The sequence below is a fragment of the Rhyacophila brunnea genome, unplaced genomic scaffold, assembly GCF_057557595.1.
Source record: "Rhyacophila brunnea isolate RB1 unplaced genomic scaffold, BYU_Rbru_1.0 scaffold_7, whole genome shotgun sequence".
NCBI lineage: Eukaryota > Metazoa > Arthropoda > Insecta > Trichoptera > Rhyacophilidae > Rhyacophila > Rhyacophila brunnea.
In genome coordinates, this window is record NW_028233339.1 from 11,819,436 (window position 1) to 11,842,112 (window position 22,677).

Here is a 22,677-nt window from a genome sequence, read left to right on the forward strand (position 1 = left end):
AATACTCATAGCATTATAGCGCCTGTACACGTCCATGATTTTTCTGCCACTAATAGAGTGTAAATTAAACTATCATGATCATGGCCCCCACAAGGGGGGGTTGACAGGGCTCTAGCCTGGGAGCCCGGGCTCAGGAGGGGCCCGGCGTGACGAGTCGACCAGATAAGTGAGATAAACACACATCACAAATTTGCTGATATTTAAAAAAAAATCGCCTGCGGCGCTATTTTACTTCGATAATGTTATTTAAAATTATGTGGTTGTACGATACAACTTTTAATTGTGTATCGATACTCGACAACTCAATAATTCAAATGGATGTATTAAAATATACAACAAAAAAACACTAAATACACACATTAATTTTACCGCGTACACATTTGGAAAACGCTACTGTAGAGCATCACACTGCCTTTATCTTTAAAGATAGGTAAAGGGGCCCACCAAAGATCCTAGCCTGGGGGCCCGTTTCAGGATGTGGGGACCATGATCATGATAATACCTGTTTCCACGAAAAAATGCTGACTGTCTCACCAATCTCATCCTTCAAGTGTAAGCGAGATGCGTTGTTGTCATTGTATGATACTATTTGACAGTTTCTGAAAATTAATAAACGTCAAAATTCTCTGCGCGGTGTAGTTCGTTTTTTTTCTGGTAGGTTCGCCACTATCGTTCTACTGCGCATGCTCAAACGTCATGCAAACTGCAACAACCACGTGAACATCCAGAAGCCGCTAAACTTTTTTGATCCATGCATGCGGTCTTGCAACGTGCACGATAATAGGTACGGGTTTACATTTGCATTATATTGTTATGATCGCAACAATACGTACCTACTGCCAAAAGTAAATTCAGGCACGTGTAAACTATTACAGTTGAAACCAAAGATGTTGAAAAAAACCTTCTTCTATTCTACAGAAGATTCAACATTTTTGGTTAAAGATTTATTGAAAAGTAATTGTACAGTATTGGTACAGTCATTTTGTCGGTAGAGTGAATCCGGCTTATGTGTAATGAAACCCTATCATAGCCGATTCGAAAATCGAAAAATAAAAAATTTACAATGTTGAAATTTATTAAAATGGAGAGCAAAATAAAAAGTTTTACTTCCATCACGCGTGGTCGCCACACACAATTAGTGTTTTTTTTACTTGTAGGCGGGAGTGCCGTATAAATGTAGAAAATAAAGAATTTTGGGTAATTAACATACACCCACGGTGGCCGCGCGGCTTAAGCGTTGGACTATAACGCCGTGGGTCCCAGGTTCGAATCCTGGGTCTGACAAGTACACATATTGTTTTTTCAATTTGTGTGTCAGTCAGGGTATGGATCTAATAGGTTGAGCAAGTGGCTGACATCCATTTCTCGTAAAAAACAAAATCTGTTAATAAAAACCTCTACTCTGTGGAGGCCCATATGATCCTATTAGGATCGGACATGGTAGGAAAAAAAGGACTCTTACCTGCCTGAAAAATTTGTACACACATTTTTTCAGAATTCAAAATTTATCAGTCAATTGCTAACTCCAATAAAAAGTTTCGCCGAATATATTTGACATGTAATTATCAAATTGACCACAAATAAAATGATTGTATGGACAACCCTACTACTACCTACATAATATTCTGTATTGTAACGATACATATATATGGAAGTCCGTAGTATGTTATAGAAAACGAACATGTCATATCGATTGTTAATGTGAGTACAAAATAGCTGGCTATTATTCCCTATTAAAGTTTCAACAAAATTAACAATAAACGGTAAATTTAGTATGAATGAGACTAATTCCATACAAATAACAGAGCAACGAGATAACCTTGCCATAGAAATACGACAAAGGGATAAACTATTATTGTGCAAAAGATCATTACGGTGTTGTCGACATAATTCTGTTAATTTACTCGTAATTGTATATAGTTTCATATTAAATATTAAAATTGTTTAATATATAAATAATCAATTTACCATCTGTTAAGTACATAAAGGACGAAGAGAATTACTTACGGCATTGTAATAAAATAAAATAATACATAATATGTTTGGCGGTAGATGACTGGTGGAGGAGATAAATACATTTTGCTTGAATGTTTCGAGAGGTGAGTTTATTTGTCGATACAATAATACAATATATACAATAATAAAGATGACAGCGTGAGGTTATAATCGCGTGTACGGATGTACTGATGAGATCGACGTGATCGAGCGATTGACTAGATTAATGAACTGAGAGACTGGACTTAAATATAATGGCGGTTGACGGACTCGTGACGATTGTAGTGCGTCGAGTGACTGACTCGATGAGTGAGTGAGGGTTCATAGATTGTCCCTATTCATGCAAATTCAGTACATATATTACAATAAATATTGTCGCAATTAACAAATCATCACAGACCCGACCCTACTGATCTAGTTATGATTGAGGAAATGCTGACTATCATTATCGCTATATTGTTTTATTTTGACAACAAAACATACATATTAAAGTGTATCACTCATGTAATGCTGAGTGGTATGATTGCTACATATGTTATAGCTACCGGTAAAATAGGGAGAATACAGAGACTTATTGGCCTATAGTTGGGCCGCCAGGCTCAGACTGCCGGCAAACCCCTACTCACGTATTTTTGTAAAACTGTTGGAATTTCTGCATGTTTAAACTTTTCGGGTGACATTAGATGTGGGTGTCGTAAAGTAGGAGTTCGCGCGATAAGGCTGTATTGCATGCTATAAAATATAAATATTTTGTATTATAAATACAAATTCATTTATTATTAATATTATGTACGCGGAGATCGAAAAGATATTTTATGTATTGTTACGAGGGTAAAAGAAAGTTATAATTATTTATGTAAAAATATTATTTTATATTATGTTTAAAATTTTAGAATGAAACTAGAACGTTATAAATATTAAGCTATTATGAAAATATAGACTTTGTGCCAAATAAAGTAAAAATGAATATACCTTATTTTCAAGGAAAGTGTCGGTAAATCTAATTTCGTATAATATAACGATATACATCAATCAAGTGTATAATATTATACTTAATACAAAATTAATAGTACGATGATCAATATAATATTTATTATAATCTAGGTCCGATGCGAAATAAACAAAAATATTAAATTATGTCCAATATTTTTGTCCAAAGTACCTATTTATACCTATGATATGATTTTCATGCATGACATTTTAGATATTTTATAGATAGAAGAATATTTTTATTATGGTTTGGCTTAGGCAGGATTTAATGAATTAAAAAAACTAACGGATACCATCCGTAATATTTATTCTTAATTCAACGAAAACAAATCAGTATGATTGAAAAAGTGTGCACTATTTTTTCCGGATCGCTCATAATAACCATAATAAATCTAAACTATTATGGTTTGGTTTAGGCAGGGTTTAATTGAATCTTAAAAACTAACCATCACCACCTGAAAACTATATTCTCAGTTCTATGAAAATAAATAAGTATGGCTGACAAAGATTAATGTGCACTATTTATGTCGAATCTTAACAGCCTATCTCCACCCCTCGCCACTATCACAAATATCGTAATGATAAGAAATCATAATAATTACCGTGTATTTTACAACGTTTTTATTAGGTCGTATTCTTATTTGTCCGGTGGTTGTTTATCCAGTACAAATCTTGCAATCGATTTTTAACTAACTTCCCAACTAGCTTTTAGAATATATCAGAACACGATTCCAATGCATTTTTTAATACTTTTAGCCATCTGTAAGTAGAATTGAATTCATTTTCAGTTAATTCTGTTTTGTATGAAAAGTTATTTCGGAAGAAATCCGTAATCCGATCCACTATTATTGGTTGCTAAGTGGGTGGTCCTAGCAACTAAGCTATTAAAATATATTACTATGTTACTGCGTTACTATGAAAATCAAAATGACATTTCAGTATTATATATTTGTTTGTTTTTTATTTACTTCATATCAAGTACAAGTTTAAATTTAAAAACGTTGTATATAAAAAGTTCTTTTTATCTTGTAATTATTTTAATATTCTTTCAGCCATACTCAATATCATATAATTCTGTGACTTGACTAAATTAATCCGTAAATGTCGACGATCAGAGATACCCACTCTGTTGTTTGTGGCTAATAAAAACCACTTTGAAAATTCCGTTTTAATTAAAAACAAACCAAACATTTCACGTCGTTGGAGTAGCAAAGTGACGTATATTAATTTAGACAGGCTTTGTCGTGGATATATTTGGAGAATTTTGTTATTAAAAATGATAACTCTAAAAGCAGAATAAAAAACCATTTAGACATTAAAATACGAGTATGTCAAATGAATGATTGCCATTTATGCACCGGTTATATGCGCTTCGTGTCAAAATTAATTATATTTTATCGAAAAAAATAGACTCACTAACGTCATTTAATAACAAAAGTTGAGAATAGAAACACGTGTAGTTTCTTTGAGACGATGAAAAGTTAACGTGGCATTTAAAAAGAATTCATCACCAAAATTTAAAATGCTATGGCCCGTTTCAGACGGGACACCGGTGTCGCGCTCGATATAATATAGGAGGCCTTTGTATTCGAATAAAGGGGCATTTGTATCATGTTTATGAACGCCCCGGAGCTAATGAGTCAACGCGTGTCCGGTACACTTTTCCGTCGGCCGCTACATTCTCAAGCCGCCGATACACTTGTTTTTATTACCGCAGCCAGTTTTATGTTCTAATTTATAACGCGAAATTATGCGTTGACTCATTATATCTGGGGCGTTAATAAACATAATACAAGGTCCCCTTTATTCAAATACAAAGGCCTCCTTATTATATACGAGCGCGACACCGGTGTCCCATCTGAAACGGGCCTATATGAAATCACATGGAGTGGATCCTGATCTAGCCAGCAACTTATAGCTTTCTTACGGTGATTCACGTTCTGTTTGTTGCCTTGACGAAAACGTATAAATTACTTTATTTTTCAATACCTTGTAAATAATAGTTTCTACGCTTATTTTTATCATTTAATAAGTATTTTATTTCGACAATTTTTGGCAAAAAAAAACTCAACCCCTTAGTTATTTTACAAATATTTAATAACAATAAAAATGCTCTTTTGTATCTTTAACCCCCCTTCACCATGCACCCGCTTGGACTAACGCGTTGATTATAAATACAAAGACCACCCTTGTATATGCCCCAATCATGATCAAAATATGACAATTATTTACCTCTTTGAGCTTTCGTTATTTAAAATCAAAACGCATAAATTTTGTATAATTACGACTTGTAGGTATATAGCCAAAAATATACGAGATACGGCTTGAATGATTCAGACAATTTATAAAATAAGACACATTTTATATATAAAATTAAATCACTTACAAAATATTGCCATTATATAATTGTGTATTTAAATTATGGCATATAATCCATAACATTCTTTAATAAAAATTATCCAAATTGTATTTTATTTTGCCGAAATGTTTAAGCAAATAATTATTAAAAATTAGTTTGATGTTTTACGTGAATAAATTTTTACAAGTTTCACTTTTATTTAAATCCATCGTAATATCCGGTGTTGTATTACAACAATGTATCGAGCTTGCTAAGCCAAAAGAACGTAACTGACAATTTGCTGCTTTACAGGAGAGCAATATGTAATAAGAATTCTGTTGATTTCTTATATGTTTACACAACTACCATAAAAACACGCTACGCACGATACAAATAAAACTTATCTAAAGCGGGTGGTAAAATTAACAAACGGTTTTCTAAATTTGGATTTTTGGAAATATTGGAGTATTATGCCTTGTCCACGTGGCCCGTTTTGACTCGCGGGTACATGCGACCTCGTTGAGCCGTCTACAAGCACTCGCGCCGAGTCGACTGTCACGCGCGGTCGAGATACAGATGACCTCATTGAGGTCTCCACATTTACTCGCGGCGAAACAATGAGACAAGGCTTCAGATAATATGCCTATATTCTCATCTCATATACTAATATCAGATTAGATATTAGCAACCCTAATTTACATATTTCTATTAAATATAACATGACGCCCACGATGGCTGAGCGGCTACGTGTCAGGCTTATAATGTCGTAGGTCACGGGTTTAGCAAATTCACATTTTTTCAATGTGTTTTTTGACCCAGAGTATAAACTAATAGATTTAGCAAATGCTTAACATCCATTTATCGTAAAAAGAAAAATCTGTTAACCCATAGCTTACGGGCCGCACAAAATTGTGTTTTTGCTAATTACTTTTCAAATGCAAATTAACATGTTAATTACAAAATTAATTAAAAGGGCCCGTAAGCATTGTGTTAATATAACCTCCACTCTGTAAAGGCCCATATCTTAAGATCGAACATGGTATAAAAAAATACAGGGTGTATTTTCGCGAATCTGTGCATCGGGTACAGCTCAGTGTTAGGGAATCCAATCCCGGGATACCGGACAATTTTCGATACATTATGAATCCCGGGATTATTAAACATAATCCCGAAAGTTTCGGGATTGATTTTTATTGGTATTGGTAATGTTATATGAGTGATAAGCATGCAAAACAGTATTTGTCAATGAAGGTACACACACACGAGATTTTTTGATTATAATATCACCGACTGGAGGTAGAGATTCATAAAATTTTCCCAAAAATATCTATTAAATGCTCTACAGGTTTAGTCACAACATGGTGGTCGCCTTGAAATTTGCCTATTCAGTAACACCATAATGTTTTAATTGTTTCACTGTTTAATTTACTTTTTTTTATTTTATTACAATACTTATGTATTGTATTTATTGTCAACACCATGTTATTTTTTTATTTTAATATGAATAAATAAAACTGTTTTACTTTCACATTATTATTTATATTACACTATTATTCACTTCATTAAACCTATGTACGAGTATGCCCAAGATTGAACGAACACAATATTAACAATAAACGTCTTAAATAGTATAAATTATACCTACTAGACATTTTTGACTGACTGTATTCAACGTTATTTGTATATATAAAAATGTAATATTAACTATCGAAGAAAATGCCAATCCCGGGATTGTCAAATTGTAATCCCGAAATCCCGGAATCAAAATTTTTGCTCGGGATTGGATTCCATACTCAGCGGTATAACTCTCGATTGCAGATCGAAAGGTTGGTGATTCGCTAGGATTCACTAGGGAAGTTATTTAGTTTTGTTGCTTTTTTGTTAAACTCTACCAGTGATTTTATTACTTAGGCACTTTTGGGATGCTGAAGATTGAATTCTAAATAATCCACCCCGTAAATAACTCACTTTCGTCTAAATGTAAGCTACGCCGTTTTGACTCGGTATATTATAAGAAAAGGTTTTTACAGAAATCGAGCCGAAAGGTTAATCTTACGCGTAGGTACTCAACGAAAATGTTTCTAGTTTTTTTCCAAGAGAAAATTTCCCAAATGTTTATTTAATAGCTTGCGCCTGCACGTTCGTACTCCATTGAAACTCAAGATTGCCTTCTCCCTTACCCCATTATGCCTGTGTTATTATAATATAAGCACGAGCTGGAAATAAGTTAGAATAATAATGTATGTCACGTATTTTTAGTAGTTCTATTTATTGTTAGTGGCAACACGGAATCACACTGTCGTCCGTATATACATATGCAGGGTTTACGATCCACCCTAATATCGGTAGAATTTTCCGGCAATTTTCTTTAATATTTGATCATATGAGCTCGTAAACGTCATTATCCAGGAATTTATATTAGATTTGGAAAGCACATATGTGTGTATATTTCATTAGATTTGGTAGAGAAGCACCCAATAGCAGAGTGCTCCAATCATGGCCCCCACAACGGGGGGACTAACAGGGCTCTAGCCTGCGGGCCCGGATATAAGAGGGGCCCGGCGTGGTGGCTCGACCAGGTAAGTGAGATTAAGCCGGCTCTCACACCAAAACTCGTCTCGCCTTAAAACGTGTCGAATACGTCGATGTGACGTCATCGCTATTCAACACAAATAACAAAACACACGTTGCCAAATTGAGCTCCGCAGATTGGTCGAATGCGACTGTTTCGTTCCGAGTCGAAGTCACATGCAAACACCTACGAATTGGTCATTCCTATACCGGCTCGCCGATTACCGCATTCAATTATCTATACGTTTCGAAGGCTACGGGCGACTGTCGCTAGGTAGATGTGCGTGGTATTCACAAGCAACACTGAATCTCAGTTCTCGGAAGGTTTGTTCAGCACACGAGACGAGTTTTGATGTGAGAGCCGACTAACACATATCACAAATTTACTGTAATAGTAAAAAAAAGTGCGATGCGATGCGAATGCGAACACCAAATGACTAACTTGATAAACGAGGTCGTATTCTCAAATGAAAATGATCCATTATTAGGTACTATGCATAAATCATAAAATACAGAATTGTTATCAAATGGTGTAAAATTATCAAAATATAAATCTCTCTTCTATTGTGTTTGAGATATTTCACTGTGCTCATACGTCTACAAGATAGCACTCGACACGTGGCAGTCGGCATCCACCAAGAGCCGAAAAAGTATCTGTTTCTCCAGATGCGTATTGCAGACTTTAGATGAGACAATTAACACACTGCGTCAGCCAGATCCTGACCGTCCATGGTGACTTCGCGGCCAATCTACGTGGTTATCGTTTTCTGACGGGATTCGACCGAGCGGACCATCTATCTACACACGGGCCTAAATTGACCACGCCGACTTGATATCAACTCAAAATTTTTGAGACATTAAAAAGTAAAAAAAACGGAATAATTCCAATCCTCATTAGATTCATCACTTTCAACTCCTAACTACTCTGCTTCAACAGAGTTTCAGTACCTACACAGATACAAAGGACACTTAATGTCCCTAAAGATAAATGACGGCATAACAAGTCAAGATTCTTTTTTTTCTTTCTAAGCTCTTTCTTTAAATGCCGAGATGCATGTCTCTAACAAAATTAATAAAACGTTGACATCTTTCAACTTCATAATAGGGGGGGGGGGGCATATTGTAGAAATGTATCCCAGAAGTGGGCGCACAAGAGAGTCAACTTGTTAAGATGTTTTAAATTCACTAGTGACTAGAGCAGTGGTTCTTAACCAGTGCACCGCTAGTTTGGTGTAAGTAGAGTTGGGTTTCGGGATTTTCGAAATTTTCCATCCCGAATCTCGAGAATAGAAATTTTTAACATTTCGGGAAATCCCGGATCTCGAGAATCTTTTCTCGGGATTCAGGATTTCTTTATTATCAAATATTAACTGGAAAAAAAAACGATTTTCTACATGAAAAAAGTGGACAGAAAACACAAAACGTTCAAAGACTGATATTTAACGTACACGACGGGGTATTTAACACAATTAAGTCAACGTCGACTCAAAACGAGTGCAATTTTTGCAACATCAGGGAATTTCGTATCTCAAAAGCGTACGCGATTGTCAGACACAGCGATTGACAGTCTGTGTTCTTTGAAATTCCATTTTAATAAGTAATGTTTTTAATTATTTCTGTTTTCCTACTTCTATTTCGTTTGTCTTCTTACATAAATAAAAAAAATCATATTTTTGTGGAATTTATCTGTTTTTACACTGATTTTAGGATTTTTACAGGTTTTTTTAAATTTCCCGATATCACGTGAATTCCCAAGAATTCTTTTCTGGATATCCCAAATCTCGGGAATTCAAAATTTCATTTCGGGAAATCCGGAATCTCGAGATTGAGATTTTCTCGGGAAATACCCAACTCTAGATGCAAGTGCACCGCGAAAAAATGATAATAGCAGAAAAATCCGCGAAATTATGAAAATGTACCAAGAAGAAGAAGAAGAAGGTGGGTACTCTATTATTACTAGTAGGTACTAAAATTAAATTGTTTGAAATAACTATGGAGAATTTTGGATTTCTGTCCAGCTATATACCTATATAAGGGCACTGAAAATCTTGTTAAATCGTGTAAAGATGACTAAAAACGTTACCCATTTACTTTAAAAAGAAAACATGTCAATGAATGTATTATTGTTGTTACTAATAGAACATTAAATGGACGCATGTTGGATTTATATGACAAATTATATTTCGTTCGGCATGCGTCATTTGCACCCGCGACCCGCAATCCGCGCATCGCCTAGCCACGATCTTTTTAGACCATGCCTCAACTGAGGTATAGCCTTAAGGGTAATTTTAGTTACACTTTTTCCATATATGCAGATATATACCTTTTTTACATTTTTTTTTTCTTTGACTGTTAAGTAATCTGGTTAATTTGTAATAAAAGTTATGTCCGCATATTTTTCTTTGTTTTCTGACCGTTTTATTTTGGTGCACCGCAATTTTTTCTTATGATCAAAAGTGCACCGTGACTTGGAAAAGGTTAAGAACCCCTGGAATAGAGCATCGTTTGATCGCTTGATAAAACCAAGCTTTGAAAGAAAAGATTATGTGTGATTTAAAAGATTTATGATCGAATATAATTCTTAGGTCGCAAGTTCTACAAAATGTCAGAAAGTATATGGATAGTAACAATGTAGGAAGGAATTCTGGTGCCTATACAATAAATTTTATAACATAAGTACTTGTTTTACAGTGTTTTATAGTATGTCCGATTTTGCAGAAAATTACCTAATTATTTATATATTAGATATATCAGCTCTTTCAGAGCCAATTCCCCTTTGAGTACACTCATAATAGAAACCGGAAATTCCTAAAAAAAAAAGCACTAAGCGGCTGAGAAACTTTATATTACGTTTTCCGGAAAATGATTTCTGTGAGCATACGATACACTGGCAAATATTATGGATTAATCATTAAAGTCTCGAAAAAATACGAGTCAATTACAACATCTAGTGAAGTTTACAGAAGGTATGTTACTATATTATAATGTTAAATAACATTAACGTCGAAGATACAACGTAACTGGCGTATGCATATAACAGCAAACTGCATTCAAGCCATTTAATGCAAATTTCCATGCATAAACCTAAATAGAGACCGTTGAATAGTGACGTCACGTTGCTGACGTAATACGCGTCATGCCGTGACTAATGTTACCAACTTTTAAATTTTGATTCCCCGATAATTAATTTAAAATTTTAAAATTGTGAATAGGTGTAAAAATGTACAAACGGTACCATATAAATTTAATAATTATAAATTAATAATTATCATGAACTTTAAATAATTTATTTGTTATAATATCATATTTATTTTATACTTCAATGCAAAAAAGTATAAAGTATACCCAGTAAACATTTCCATAATATGGCAATACAGCTTCGCGGCTCATTGACAATATTGACATTTCCATCGATCCTCGATATCTGTATACATTTTTATAACTTTAGCATGTTTACCATCATGAATCCATCTCTAGCCCAACGACGACGGGCAGTTAACTTCAATCAAGACGAACTAAACCTACTAAACGCTTGTTGTGATGAACTCATTTTAGACATAATATATTAAAGTGACACTGACAGATCGCGCAGATCGCCGCCATTTTAAGTTTGGTGCGCATTCCTGTACGCATCTTTGTGACTTATGCATTTTTTATAGTTTTCTTATTCGGCCGATAAACCATTAACTGCGTTGAGCGCGGTTCTAAAATGTATGAATACGGTTGTTAGTCTTGATAAAATAATAATTTGGGAAAGTGATATATATGTATTATATAATAATATATATATGATATTGTGATGTATTGTAAACTATTTCGATGTCAACACAACGGTGTTTACAATAATAACTCTTTCATGGTGTTAATATATTTTACGTGATCATGTAGGTTATATTAATTTTCAAGATGAGAAAAGACTGTGAATTATTGAACACACATAATTTTGTAAGCACGTCTGAGAAACATACACATAGACGAATATGATAAAGGCGCCATACTTAATTGCGAGGAATTTTAACTAATGGCTCTTAATACTTTGAATTATAATGACATATATAACATGTTTCCTACAAAGTCTACTGATTATTCAAGTTTAGCTCACGATACCTTCACACGGCACCTGGGTCCTACAATATATATATATATTTATATATGTTTTCAGTTAATATATGTTTTACTGATTTAATTAATGGAATATTTTATGTAATTAATTGTTCACGACTGAAAATTTGGCAACCCTATCACATTGTATTATCATGCAAAATGAATTTAAAGCTAAACTTTTGCCCTTTATTATTATGACATTTTACTAGAATACCTACATGCATTATTAATACATCTGGCTAAAACATAATACGCGATGATGTGCTAATTGAATGAAATAATTACAAAATGTAATATTAACACTGTAGGTATGCCGTTTCAAAAATTGAGAAAAATATTGTATAACAAAAAATCTGTTAAATTTTATTATGCATATATAACAAAAAGTTATAAATGGAAACAATTTTAATGTAAATTGAAAAGAGTTTTAATTAAAATTGCTTAATTGCTGTACAGTTATATCTGTAAAAAATGTAAAAAGTGTATGTCGACATAATTAAGTAGTTTTACCCATGTCTACTGATTCTCGTAAATACTTATGTATTATATTATATATAGCAGGGCTCCGACCTCATGTAAAAAATATATGTATCGGTTCGGTTCCGGTTTTCGGTTTAACGTGATAAATTGTTAAATGATATCTGTATTAAAAAATATTTTCTACCATAATTTAGAACATTTTATGGTACATGTATTACCCGGTGCCACCCTCCGAAACCAATGGTTTTACTCCACCGCACAGCCGTAGCCTTAAATTTAAAAAATAATATATAATATTAATTATGAGAATTATATCGACAACTGAAGTGGAGAGTAAGATCATGTTGACGTGTGTGTTTGAATATGTGCCAAACCGGAAAAAAACCGATATATTTTCCGGTTCGGTTCCGGTTTTCGTTCCGACAAAAATAACTGTTTTTAACACATTTATGCATCATTTTTTTGTCATCAACAGTACCACTAAAGTATGATAACATATATTCATTTATCTATAGGTACAAATAACAAACAATTTAAGTAGGTTGTTTCAAAGAACTCCCCTCTAAAATATTTCAAATGCGAATTAGAATAGTTCTGCATTCAGCTGACGATTTGTTCATTATGTGGTGAGTAAAATATAATATTGTCATGAAAACCTTTCGGCACTTTATCTTAAGTTTATTTAAATGCTTGATAATAATATTAATTCAAACTATTAATAAGACATACGTATGAATATAAAAGAGAATGTTCCATTTTCAAAACTGAGATATATTTCAAACGCGAATATCTTAGCTTCAACAAAAATCATGACATGAAACCACGAGAGAATATTGCCATAAAGAGAGGCGCCAAGGAATCTGAATAAGCCTAATATAATAATAATCCATAAATTTATTCAAAAAGAATACGAAAAAAACTCTTTTCAGCAAAAGAACCTTCGCAACAATATATAGTATATATATAAATATATTATGTAAGTAAATGTCGATATACGAGTACCAATAATTGTATTGTAACATGCTGTGTAGGTACATATTCCTTACAGTATGTAGGTACACTAGGTGTTTCAAACGTAGGTACGTGGGTAATAAAACAATGTACAAGTCGCGTGATAATTTCCACTCAATTAATACCTTCGGCATTTAGATGACGATTTTATATTGTATATAAAAAACGAGTTTTTTGTTTTACAAGCTTTTTTGTAACTTAACGTACAATCTTTGCACGCAAGGTGGGCAGGGTACATGATTCTCAACAAGAGTATTGGATTTATATAAAATATTGTTATTTAACGTAAGTGCCTAATTTAACTTTGAAACTCTAAACAGTCTAAACCCTTGATGGAGTTTTGCCTTGATATTGGTAATTGGGTTTCACGACATGCTGACTTTGTAGAAATCTTTTTTATATTATATTATTAATATAACTAAGGTTAATTATAAACTAGCTGCAAATCTTAGCATTGTAAGTTAATTGTAGCAATTGTTATACTGTTATCATTCTCATCTGTCAAAAATCAGCAGTTCAGTACCTACCTACACAATTTTAGTCACGTTAAATCAGTTAATTGAATAAATTATTGAATATCAAGATAAGCCCTGAAAAATGTGTGTATATTGAGCACATTACTTGAATAGCACTGAAACCAAATCATTTACGTTACAATATAGTACAATATATTGTCACCTCAATACTACAACTAGACAACTTGATTTTCACTGTTTAATGGGAACTGTGTTAATTTTGTGTTTGAAAATATTATATAACTTTAAAACCATAAATAATGCATTAAGGGGGGACATGGTCAGCGTAGGTCAAAATGGAGCTTTTGTTCTATTTTCAAAGCATGATCCTGGACATTCCTTAAACGTTGTAGATAATCTATTTATATAATTTTGAAGCCTTATTATCCTTTATATTTATTTCAAACATTTGATGACTGCATAAAGTATTTTTATTACATAAAATAGTATTCTTTTAAACCTCTCGCTCTAATATTTTAGAATATAGTCATATTTCACTACATAAATGTGCACTTATGTACTGAAATATGCTCGTATTCTTATTTGTCCGGTACAAATCTTGCAATCGATTTTTAACTAACTTCCCGACTAGCTAGACATTTGAAACTTTTAGAATATATCAGAACACGATGCCAATGCATTTTTAATACTTTCAGCCATATTTAAGTATAATTGATTTAATTTTCAGTTAATTCTGTTTTGTATGAAAAGTTATTTCGGAAGAAATCCGTAAAAAGTAAACCTATTATTGGTTGTTAAGTGGGTCCTAGCAACTTAATTATTATAAACATTATATAAGTGCGTTACTATGGAAATCAATATATAAAGTGTCAAAATGACATTTCAATATTTCTATCAAGTACATTTTTTTGATCGTTTAAGCTAGTCAAGTCAAGTTTATATGATTCAACAGAAAATTTAAAACCGTTGTATATAAAAAGTTCTTTTATTATTGTTGATGTGATCCCCAGTGATCCTAAAACAATGTAAATATAATCTGCATGAAATGATTTTAATAGAATCAGGGAAGTAGTACATATTTTCCAATACCTACATTATATAATGTGAATATTGTAGATTTGAATTATACCGTTACTGCTTTCGTTATTATGATCTACCTAGACTCTAGAGATTCTAGATTCTAGAGATCCAAACTTATGTAGAATTTTATTTTATGATTTTGAATGAAAATATATATATTATAAAACCCGACCATATTTTTCAAAAAATCGAATGTTACAAATAGGTATTATGTTCGATTTGAGAGTTTTTAAATCTGCTAAAATGTTTTATTCATTATCCACGAGCTCTAAGTGTTGGAATGGATAAAACCCCAGTTTCGTCACGCCGTGATAAGTTTTCAAAAATTATAATTCTAATTAGATAAATAATACAATTATTTGGTTATCTATTACGGAATAGTCGTGTCGTGGACCTTATCATTTACATACATCAAAATATACTTTTTGACCGTGCCATAATACCTAAAGACTTTTAGCTTTCATTTTTAATCTGTAATTTCACATAATTTGAAGCATTAACGAAAAAAGAAATCAACATAATCCGCGATATCGTACAGAATATCACAATGAAACTACAACACTCTTTATGAAAACCTTGAAACTAATATAAAAAAAGTGCTTAACCACATAAGTGCCTCACCTTTATTAAAGAAAATGTACATAATCATAATATGCTTATAATAATAATTTACCTCGTATTAAAAGTTTTAAAAGTGAGGATTAATTTTTTACAATCAATAATATTGTATTTATTTTTCTCTTTACCATGTCCGATCCTAAATCATAATATGGGCCTCAACAGAGAAATTTTTGTTTTTATGAGAAATGGATGTTGGCCACTTGCTCAACCTGTTGGGCCCATACTCTGACTCAAACACAAACTGAAAAAAAATACGCGTACATTTTAGTTTATTATTACTATGTTAATATTGTTATTGTATAAATTATCTTCGAAAGCTGCAATGTCAAATATTTTTGGGTGCGTATAAAGACATCACGAATTACTACAATTAGGGATTGCAATACCGGTATTTCGGTATTTCCTATTGAATACCGGTATTCGTGAAATATATGGAAAAAATATCGAGGTACCAATAAATATACTTAACTAGATATAAAAATCTCATTAAAACATTATAATTTTATTCTATAGCAAAAATATGAACATAACATAATATGCAAACCTTTAAAAATAGGTAAAGATATGCTGATGTTTACAAATACGTAAAAGTTGAAATATTGGCACATTCTCCTTCGAATGATCTTTCAATAAATTTATATTATGAAGTGTTCTTAGATGTGTATGTGGCCTACTGGTAATTCCACGTAACGGTTTATTCATTTATTGCACCTTTACACTTAATAATTTCTTTACTTTTTCCCGTAAGAAGTAAAACCAAACACAATATTGCACACTTCTTTGTTCAAAAAATATATATTTCTCCATTCTTGTATAAGCTACTCTTGTAACTACTGTTGCTACTACTGTAAAGCGGCTGTCGTGGTTCAGTGCGTAAGTCGCTGGCCTTCCACCCAAGAGTTCTGAGTTCGACCCGGTGAGGACACAATATTTATGTGATTTTCTCAAAGCTTGTGATTGTTCAAAATTACTAACAACCACCTTGTACGAAAAATCAAGGACATGGTTATTAATAATTCTAAAAAAAGCTACTCTTCAGTAGAAAACATAAAAAATATGTATTCTACTTACAAGCAAGTCCTCCATTATAGTGTATAATTATTATTACACAGTGAAACCTTTCTACTTTCAATACCGAATATATCGGTATTTTTAAAACCTGTATTTCGGTATCGAAAAATACCTACTAGAATACCGGGTTTTAAATACCGGTATTGCAATCCCTAACTACAATGTAAAGCTTGTCACTATTTATTTACAATAATGAGGAGTTGTATTCACTAGCGTCTGAATTCCATTGAAAAAATAAAGAAATAGTATTTTGCATAAAAATTGATGTACTGAAGTAGGTATTGAAACAAAATACTATATTTTTGTATTAAAATGATTTCCATTAAACAATGTAAATTATTATTTACAGTGTATATAATTTAAAAAATAAATATAAATATGAATGAATTCGGCTCAAGTGGGTCTATTCTCTACTTATCGAACATTAAAGTGATAAATAGTATCAAACTTGGGTTGGTTTGTATCAAAATATTAGCATTTATTGTAACAATTACACGAAGTTGGTTTTTATTGTTCCAATAAGTGCGATATTTTAACAGCAGCAAGATAGGTGCTGTTAAAATATATCACTTATTGCAACAATAAAAACCAACTTCGTGTAATTGTTACAATAAGTGCTAATATTTTGATACAAACCTACCCTAAGTTTGATAATATTTATCACTTTATCACTTTAGCGGTCGATAAGTATAGAATAGACCCAAATGAAGGAACAACGAAATTATTCAGTGTCGAAATAACATAGTGTCAGTGTAAAATAAATCGAGGAAACAATTAAAAGTTTTATTTAATTTTACTCTCCTGTAAAGTTGTAAATCGTTACATCTCCACAGTACCTATAGAGTTGGTGGAACATATTTTTTATGAAGAAGATTGGTAGTTAACGATTCGCTCAACCGATCGTACTCATTGATATAATATAAAATAACAATACGCGAATTTGACGATGTCTCGGGATTCCATCCCACACTCACATACATCAGGATGAGAGGGTATAAGCCTCTATTCCACTTTGGGCGCCAATTTATGTTAATTATTATGGGAGTGTAAAGGGAATAAGAAGAAAATTCAAATGATCATTCAAAATATATTTTTAATATCGATGACATATAGAAATACAATTAAACATTATTATATTTACATTTTCATGAAAAACACCCGGAGGGGGTGACAATAAAAGTTTTGGCAAGTGTTCAAAACACGTTCGCTTCGAGGAAATTTCGATTTTTTTATTAATCACCTGGGCAAACTTGAATCAAGTCGCGTATTTTTTTTTTAAATTTATTAATTGAACTAATTTCAGCGAGTTTGCATCTTTCCAGATAAATTTTAGCGAAAAATAGTTTGATATTTCGTTAACGCTACACTTACAATGTAATAATGTTTTAAAAAATCCCTCACAATAATTCAGGGTAGGTACATATCATTATTTTAATATTTTAATATTAACAATAGATAAAAAGTTGATTAATAATTAATTTAGTTAACAATATTGACGAGTAGTAATAATAATAATAATTAACAATGAAACAGGCAGCAGGTCGGACATGTTTTTTTTTCATGGGCGGATTTACTATAATAGTTATAATATTATTTTATGGGGCACAATGAACCAAGTGGAAATAATTACAAGATAAAAAGAACTTTTATATACATCGTTTTTAAATATTCTGTTGCTCTTGCTTTTGTTGCTGTATGCTTAATATGCCAAACTTGTACTTGATTTGAAGTAAATAAAAAACAAACAAACAAATATAGAATACTGAAATATCATTTTGATTTCCATAGTAACGCACGTATATATTAATAATTTAGTTGCTAGGACCACCCACTTAGCAACAAATAATAGTGGATTGGATTACGGATTTCTTCCGAAATAACTTTTCATACAAAACAGAATTAACTGAAAATGAATTCAATTCTACTTAAAGATGGCTAAAAGTATTAAAAGAATGCATTGGCATCGTGTTCTGATATATTCTAAAAGTTTCAAATGTCTAACTAGTCGGGAAGTTAGTTAAAAATCGATTGCAAGATTTGTACTGGATAAACAACCACCGGACAAATAAGAATAGGAGCTAATAAAAACGTTGTAAAAAATAAAGCTAAAACTTTTTATTTAATATTCTTTTTTTTGTTGATGAGTAAATGCTTGAAAATTTACCTACAAACTCAGACAAAACTAAACATTTAGGTACTCAACAACAAAAAAACATGTAAGTAAATAGATAATATTACTTTAATCTTGGTCCATTGTTACCCCGTTTTAGTGTCGGCTCAAGTTGGTGTCAGAGCTTGTAATTGAATTCTATACTATTAATATCATTCTAATTAGTCTGGTATGAAGCACAGTGATTTGTGCCTACTAATGCACAGAGAAATCTATTCAGCATTACCATACCGCGTAATGATAATCATAAAAACATACGATAGATTTCATAATATATAATTCATAAGAATTGATTTCGTATCGATATTCATAACACATATTGACGAGCTTTTGTCGAAAAATATTTCCATTTCATACGCATGGTGCGTGACATTAATTTGTATACACAAAGCCATGGTATACAAGCATTTAAATCAAACTCAATGCACGAAAGTTTTCGATTTATATTATATTCAGCGGACGTTCTAGATGTTATTGATCAAATTGTGTAAATTCGTAGATTTTGCCGCCGAAGTTAACAAGTCTATTATTTTGCTGTTAAATGTATTTTTATTTAGCATTGGCGAAGGGTGGAGGTAGGCTGTTAAGATCCTCCATAAATAGTGCACACTAAACTTTGTCAGTAATATTTATTTGTTTAAATTTAAATAATACTACAATAATTTACAGACGATGTTGGCTAGTTTTTAAAATTCAATTAAACCCTGCCTACCCAAGCCATGGTAGATAATAGTCAAAAAATATTCGTTTAGCTATAAAATATCTTAAATTATACAATTAAATCATACATAGCTTTGGGTATTTTATAGATAGAAGAAGATTTGTTATCGATTATAGTGTGGTTTAGGCAGGGCTTAATGAATTTAAAAAAATGAAACAACAATAAATGTGTAATATTATGTTTTCTTACTCCAATGAAAAGAAATAAGTATGAATGAAAAAGTGTGCACAATTTTGTCGTGTCGCGCAAAGTATACCAAAACTATTATAGTTTGGTTTAGGCAGGGTTTAATTGATTTGTAAAAACTAACAACATCTGTAAATTGTAGTCTTAGTTCAATATAAACAAATACGTATGACTAACAAAGTTTAACGTGCACTATTTATGGCGGATCTTAACAGCCTATCTCCATCCTTAGATACTGTTATTAATTACTTAATATTATGTATTTTAATGTTCAGAGGGTTCCGGTGGTAGAGCAGGTCTCGTAGGGCACAGAGCTAGCGCCGCTCGACAAGGTTGCGGCGACGCTGGATTCGACAGCCCCGACTCGCGAATCGGTGACAACGTCGGCGACCGCGGTCTGTTGTGAAGATTCTTCCTGCGTCCACGACGATAACCAGCGGGAGGAACTCCACTCCCCCTCCACATCGGCCCTGTCTGTTGAATCTGAGCCGTAGCTAATGAGTCAGCTAATTCTTGAAGATCGGTCACGTTCTTAATTTTCCGCCTCACGGGTGGTGGTAATGATGGAAGTTTTGTCACAACTGGATCACCCCGCAAGCGCTCCAAGAACTGCTCTGAGAGAACCTCTTTGTCGGTATCTGTTATCTGGACGGTGGAAATAGGACCGACTTGGTTGCCTCGAACCGGAAATTGCTTCGATACTCTCTTGCGCTGCCTGCGCACACCCATTCTATTCAAAGCCCTGTACATTCGTCGAAAATGTATCATGGACCAAGGTCTGGAGAACGACCTCTCTCTTTGATCTCTCGAACCGGAATCGGAGTTGACGTCTCCCTTGGAGATATTCCCTCCGTTCGTCAAGTCTTGGTATTCTAATCCGCTGGAAATTACTGCTATGGCATCGTTCGGAGTCTGACTGCAGTTAGAATGAATGCCGTTCTCTCCTGAGAGAATTGAATTGATGTTATTCTCAGGAGTGACCGGACTCTCCGGCACCGTAGAACAACAGTTCCACTTTCGTTTCCATCTATGATGTTTGTTGATCGTTTTCATGACGCATGACTTGGCACCGGTCTCGCTGACTTGTTTTCTTGTCTTGACCGTACACACGGTGCAGCCTTGCGACACAGTTTTCACCTGCTCAATGTCGAGGTTCGACTGCCGGGGGTCGGGTCTGTAATGTCTCGTCTCCGCGCAACATTGGAAAGTCTTCGCGGCGAATACGTCTCCCGCGGGAGGACCCGCTTCGTCCAGGACGGAACAAAAATAGTACGTATTATGGGTATGTTCATAATATTCACTTGAGGTATTGCAACAGTACAGACTCGATGGACGGTGCCTGAGTTCACTTTCACGATTCGCAGAACGAACGTTCGAGCATATGTACACTTTATTTTTCACCGCGTCCTCCAATTGGTGTTCCGACGTCGGCGGTGGAGCGGTGGACATCGTCTGCTGCCGATAATTTCTAATGTATTCGTAAGTAGTCAGTCCCAAAAAAGAGATGTATACATGAAAAAAGCATAAATGCAGAAGCAATCCGGCGGTAACGGCGGCCAGTAAGCCTAAAATACCGACGATCAACAAAAATATCGTATCCTGCATCGCGAGCGCTTTCGTGATTTCGTTTTCTGGCGCCGTAGCGTTGGCCATGGTGTCGTTGAAGCCGTAGATGGATTCCCACGGAGAGAGCCACTCCGGTTCCACATAGTAGAGGACGAGCTCGGCCAGCGCCACGGCGAGGACGGCGAGGGCCGCTGTCACGGCACTCACCACGCACATGAAGAACGCTACATAATTTCTTCCGCCGACGCAGTGGTTGAGCCACTTGCAGTGATGGTCGAAGCGGCGGACGCACTTATTGCACACGCTGCAGTGCTTCGTTCTGGGACTGCTGGTGAGGATGTTGCACAGGTGGCAGCGTCCATTTTCTATCACGTGAGCGTGTTTACCGCGATCGAACTCCGGCACGACTCGGTGAGATCCGATCTTCCGAAGCTCGTCTTCGGCGGGATCCAACAGCAGGGCCGTCAGATGCGTGACGATGTGAAACGCGAAGAGGCCGACGAAGGTGAAGAACACGGGCGTTCGCAAGGCGCCCCCGAGAGCCGGGACGAGGAAGGCGAAGCACGCGACCGCGAAAGCGACGATCGCCAGCCAGCCCGCCGCTTGCTGCGGATGCAGAGGCAACTGCAGGCCGTGGATCCGCCGCCACTTTCTTCGCTCCGGCGCGGTCTGGCTATCTTGGAACGAACAAAATGATCCGGGTTCTTCGGAGGATCCATCCGGCATGGTAGTCACATCGGCTTTTTGACAACCTCGTCGCTGGCGAAGATGAATCCATTTATTCGGACGGCGAAATTGAAATATTCATTTCTACATCCTTCGCGACTGTCTCGCAGTTATATTATCCAACGCGAAAAACGACGACAACAAAACGTTTGCAAAATAAACAGTCATATCACACCGAATCACGTGTTACGAATGCTGGTGAAACGTCAAAAGGTTCCGATGTTTTCAAGCTCACACGATTGCGCAATTACATAATTTGCGGACGTATTACGGGAAGAACGGAGTCGCAATCGATTGCGAACGAGCGAACGGCCGTCGGTAGACTGAATTCACGTATTGTTTAATAGAATTTGTAAACACGACAGAAGCGACAACGAGCTCCGCGTACTCTCGCAGCGCAATAGACAAAAGAGGTGTCTTCGAGATAGAGCCATGCTCCGGCTGCAGGTGGCGGGCGATATAGTCCACCGTGGTATCGATCGAAGGCGTGGCCTGGGAAAACAGCCCCACATCGCTGACGTGGGTAGGTACGTGTACACAAACGGGGTGTTCTGAGTTCTCGCGCGTGTAT

General features: G+C 34.5%; 2 protein-coding genes across 2 annotated transcripts in view; both read right to left on the reverse strand.

Moving 5' to 3' along the window:
• The window catches only part of Dus1 (Dihydrouridine synthase 1), a 74,472-nt gene that overhangs the window by 44,537 nt on the left and 7,258 nt on the right, over positions 1–22,677 (reverse strand). The window lies entirely within an intron of this gene.
• LOC147064483 (uncharacterized) lies at positions 19,961–22,238 on the reverse strand. The gene has a single exon (XM_085958329.1). It carries the CDS (start codon positions 22,104–22,106, stop codon positions 20,079–20,081), a length of 2,028 nt encoding a protein of 675 aa, XP_085814455.1. The 5' UTR covers positions 22,107–22,238; the 3' UTR covers positions 19,961–20,078.

Coding starts and splice junctions, on each gene's coding strand:
- LOC147064483 (XM_085958329.1), bottom strand. CDS start 22,106: ATGCCGGATGGATCCTCCGAAGAACCCGGATCATTTTGTTCGTTCCAA.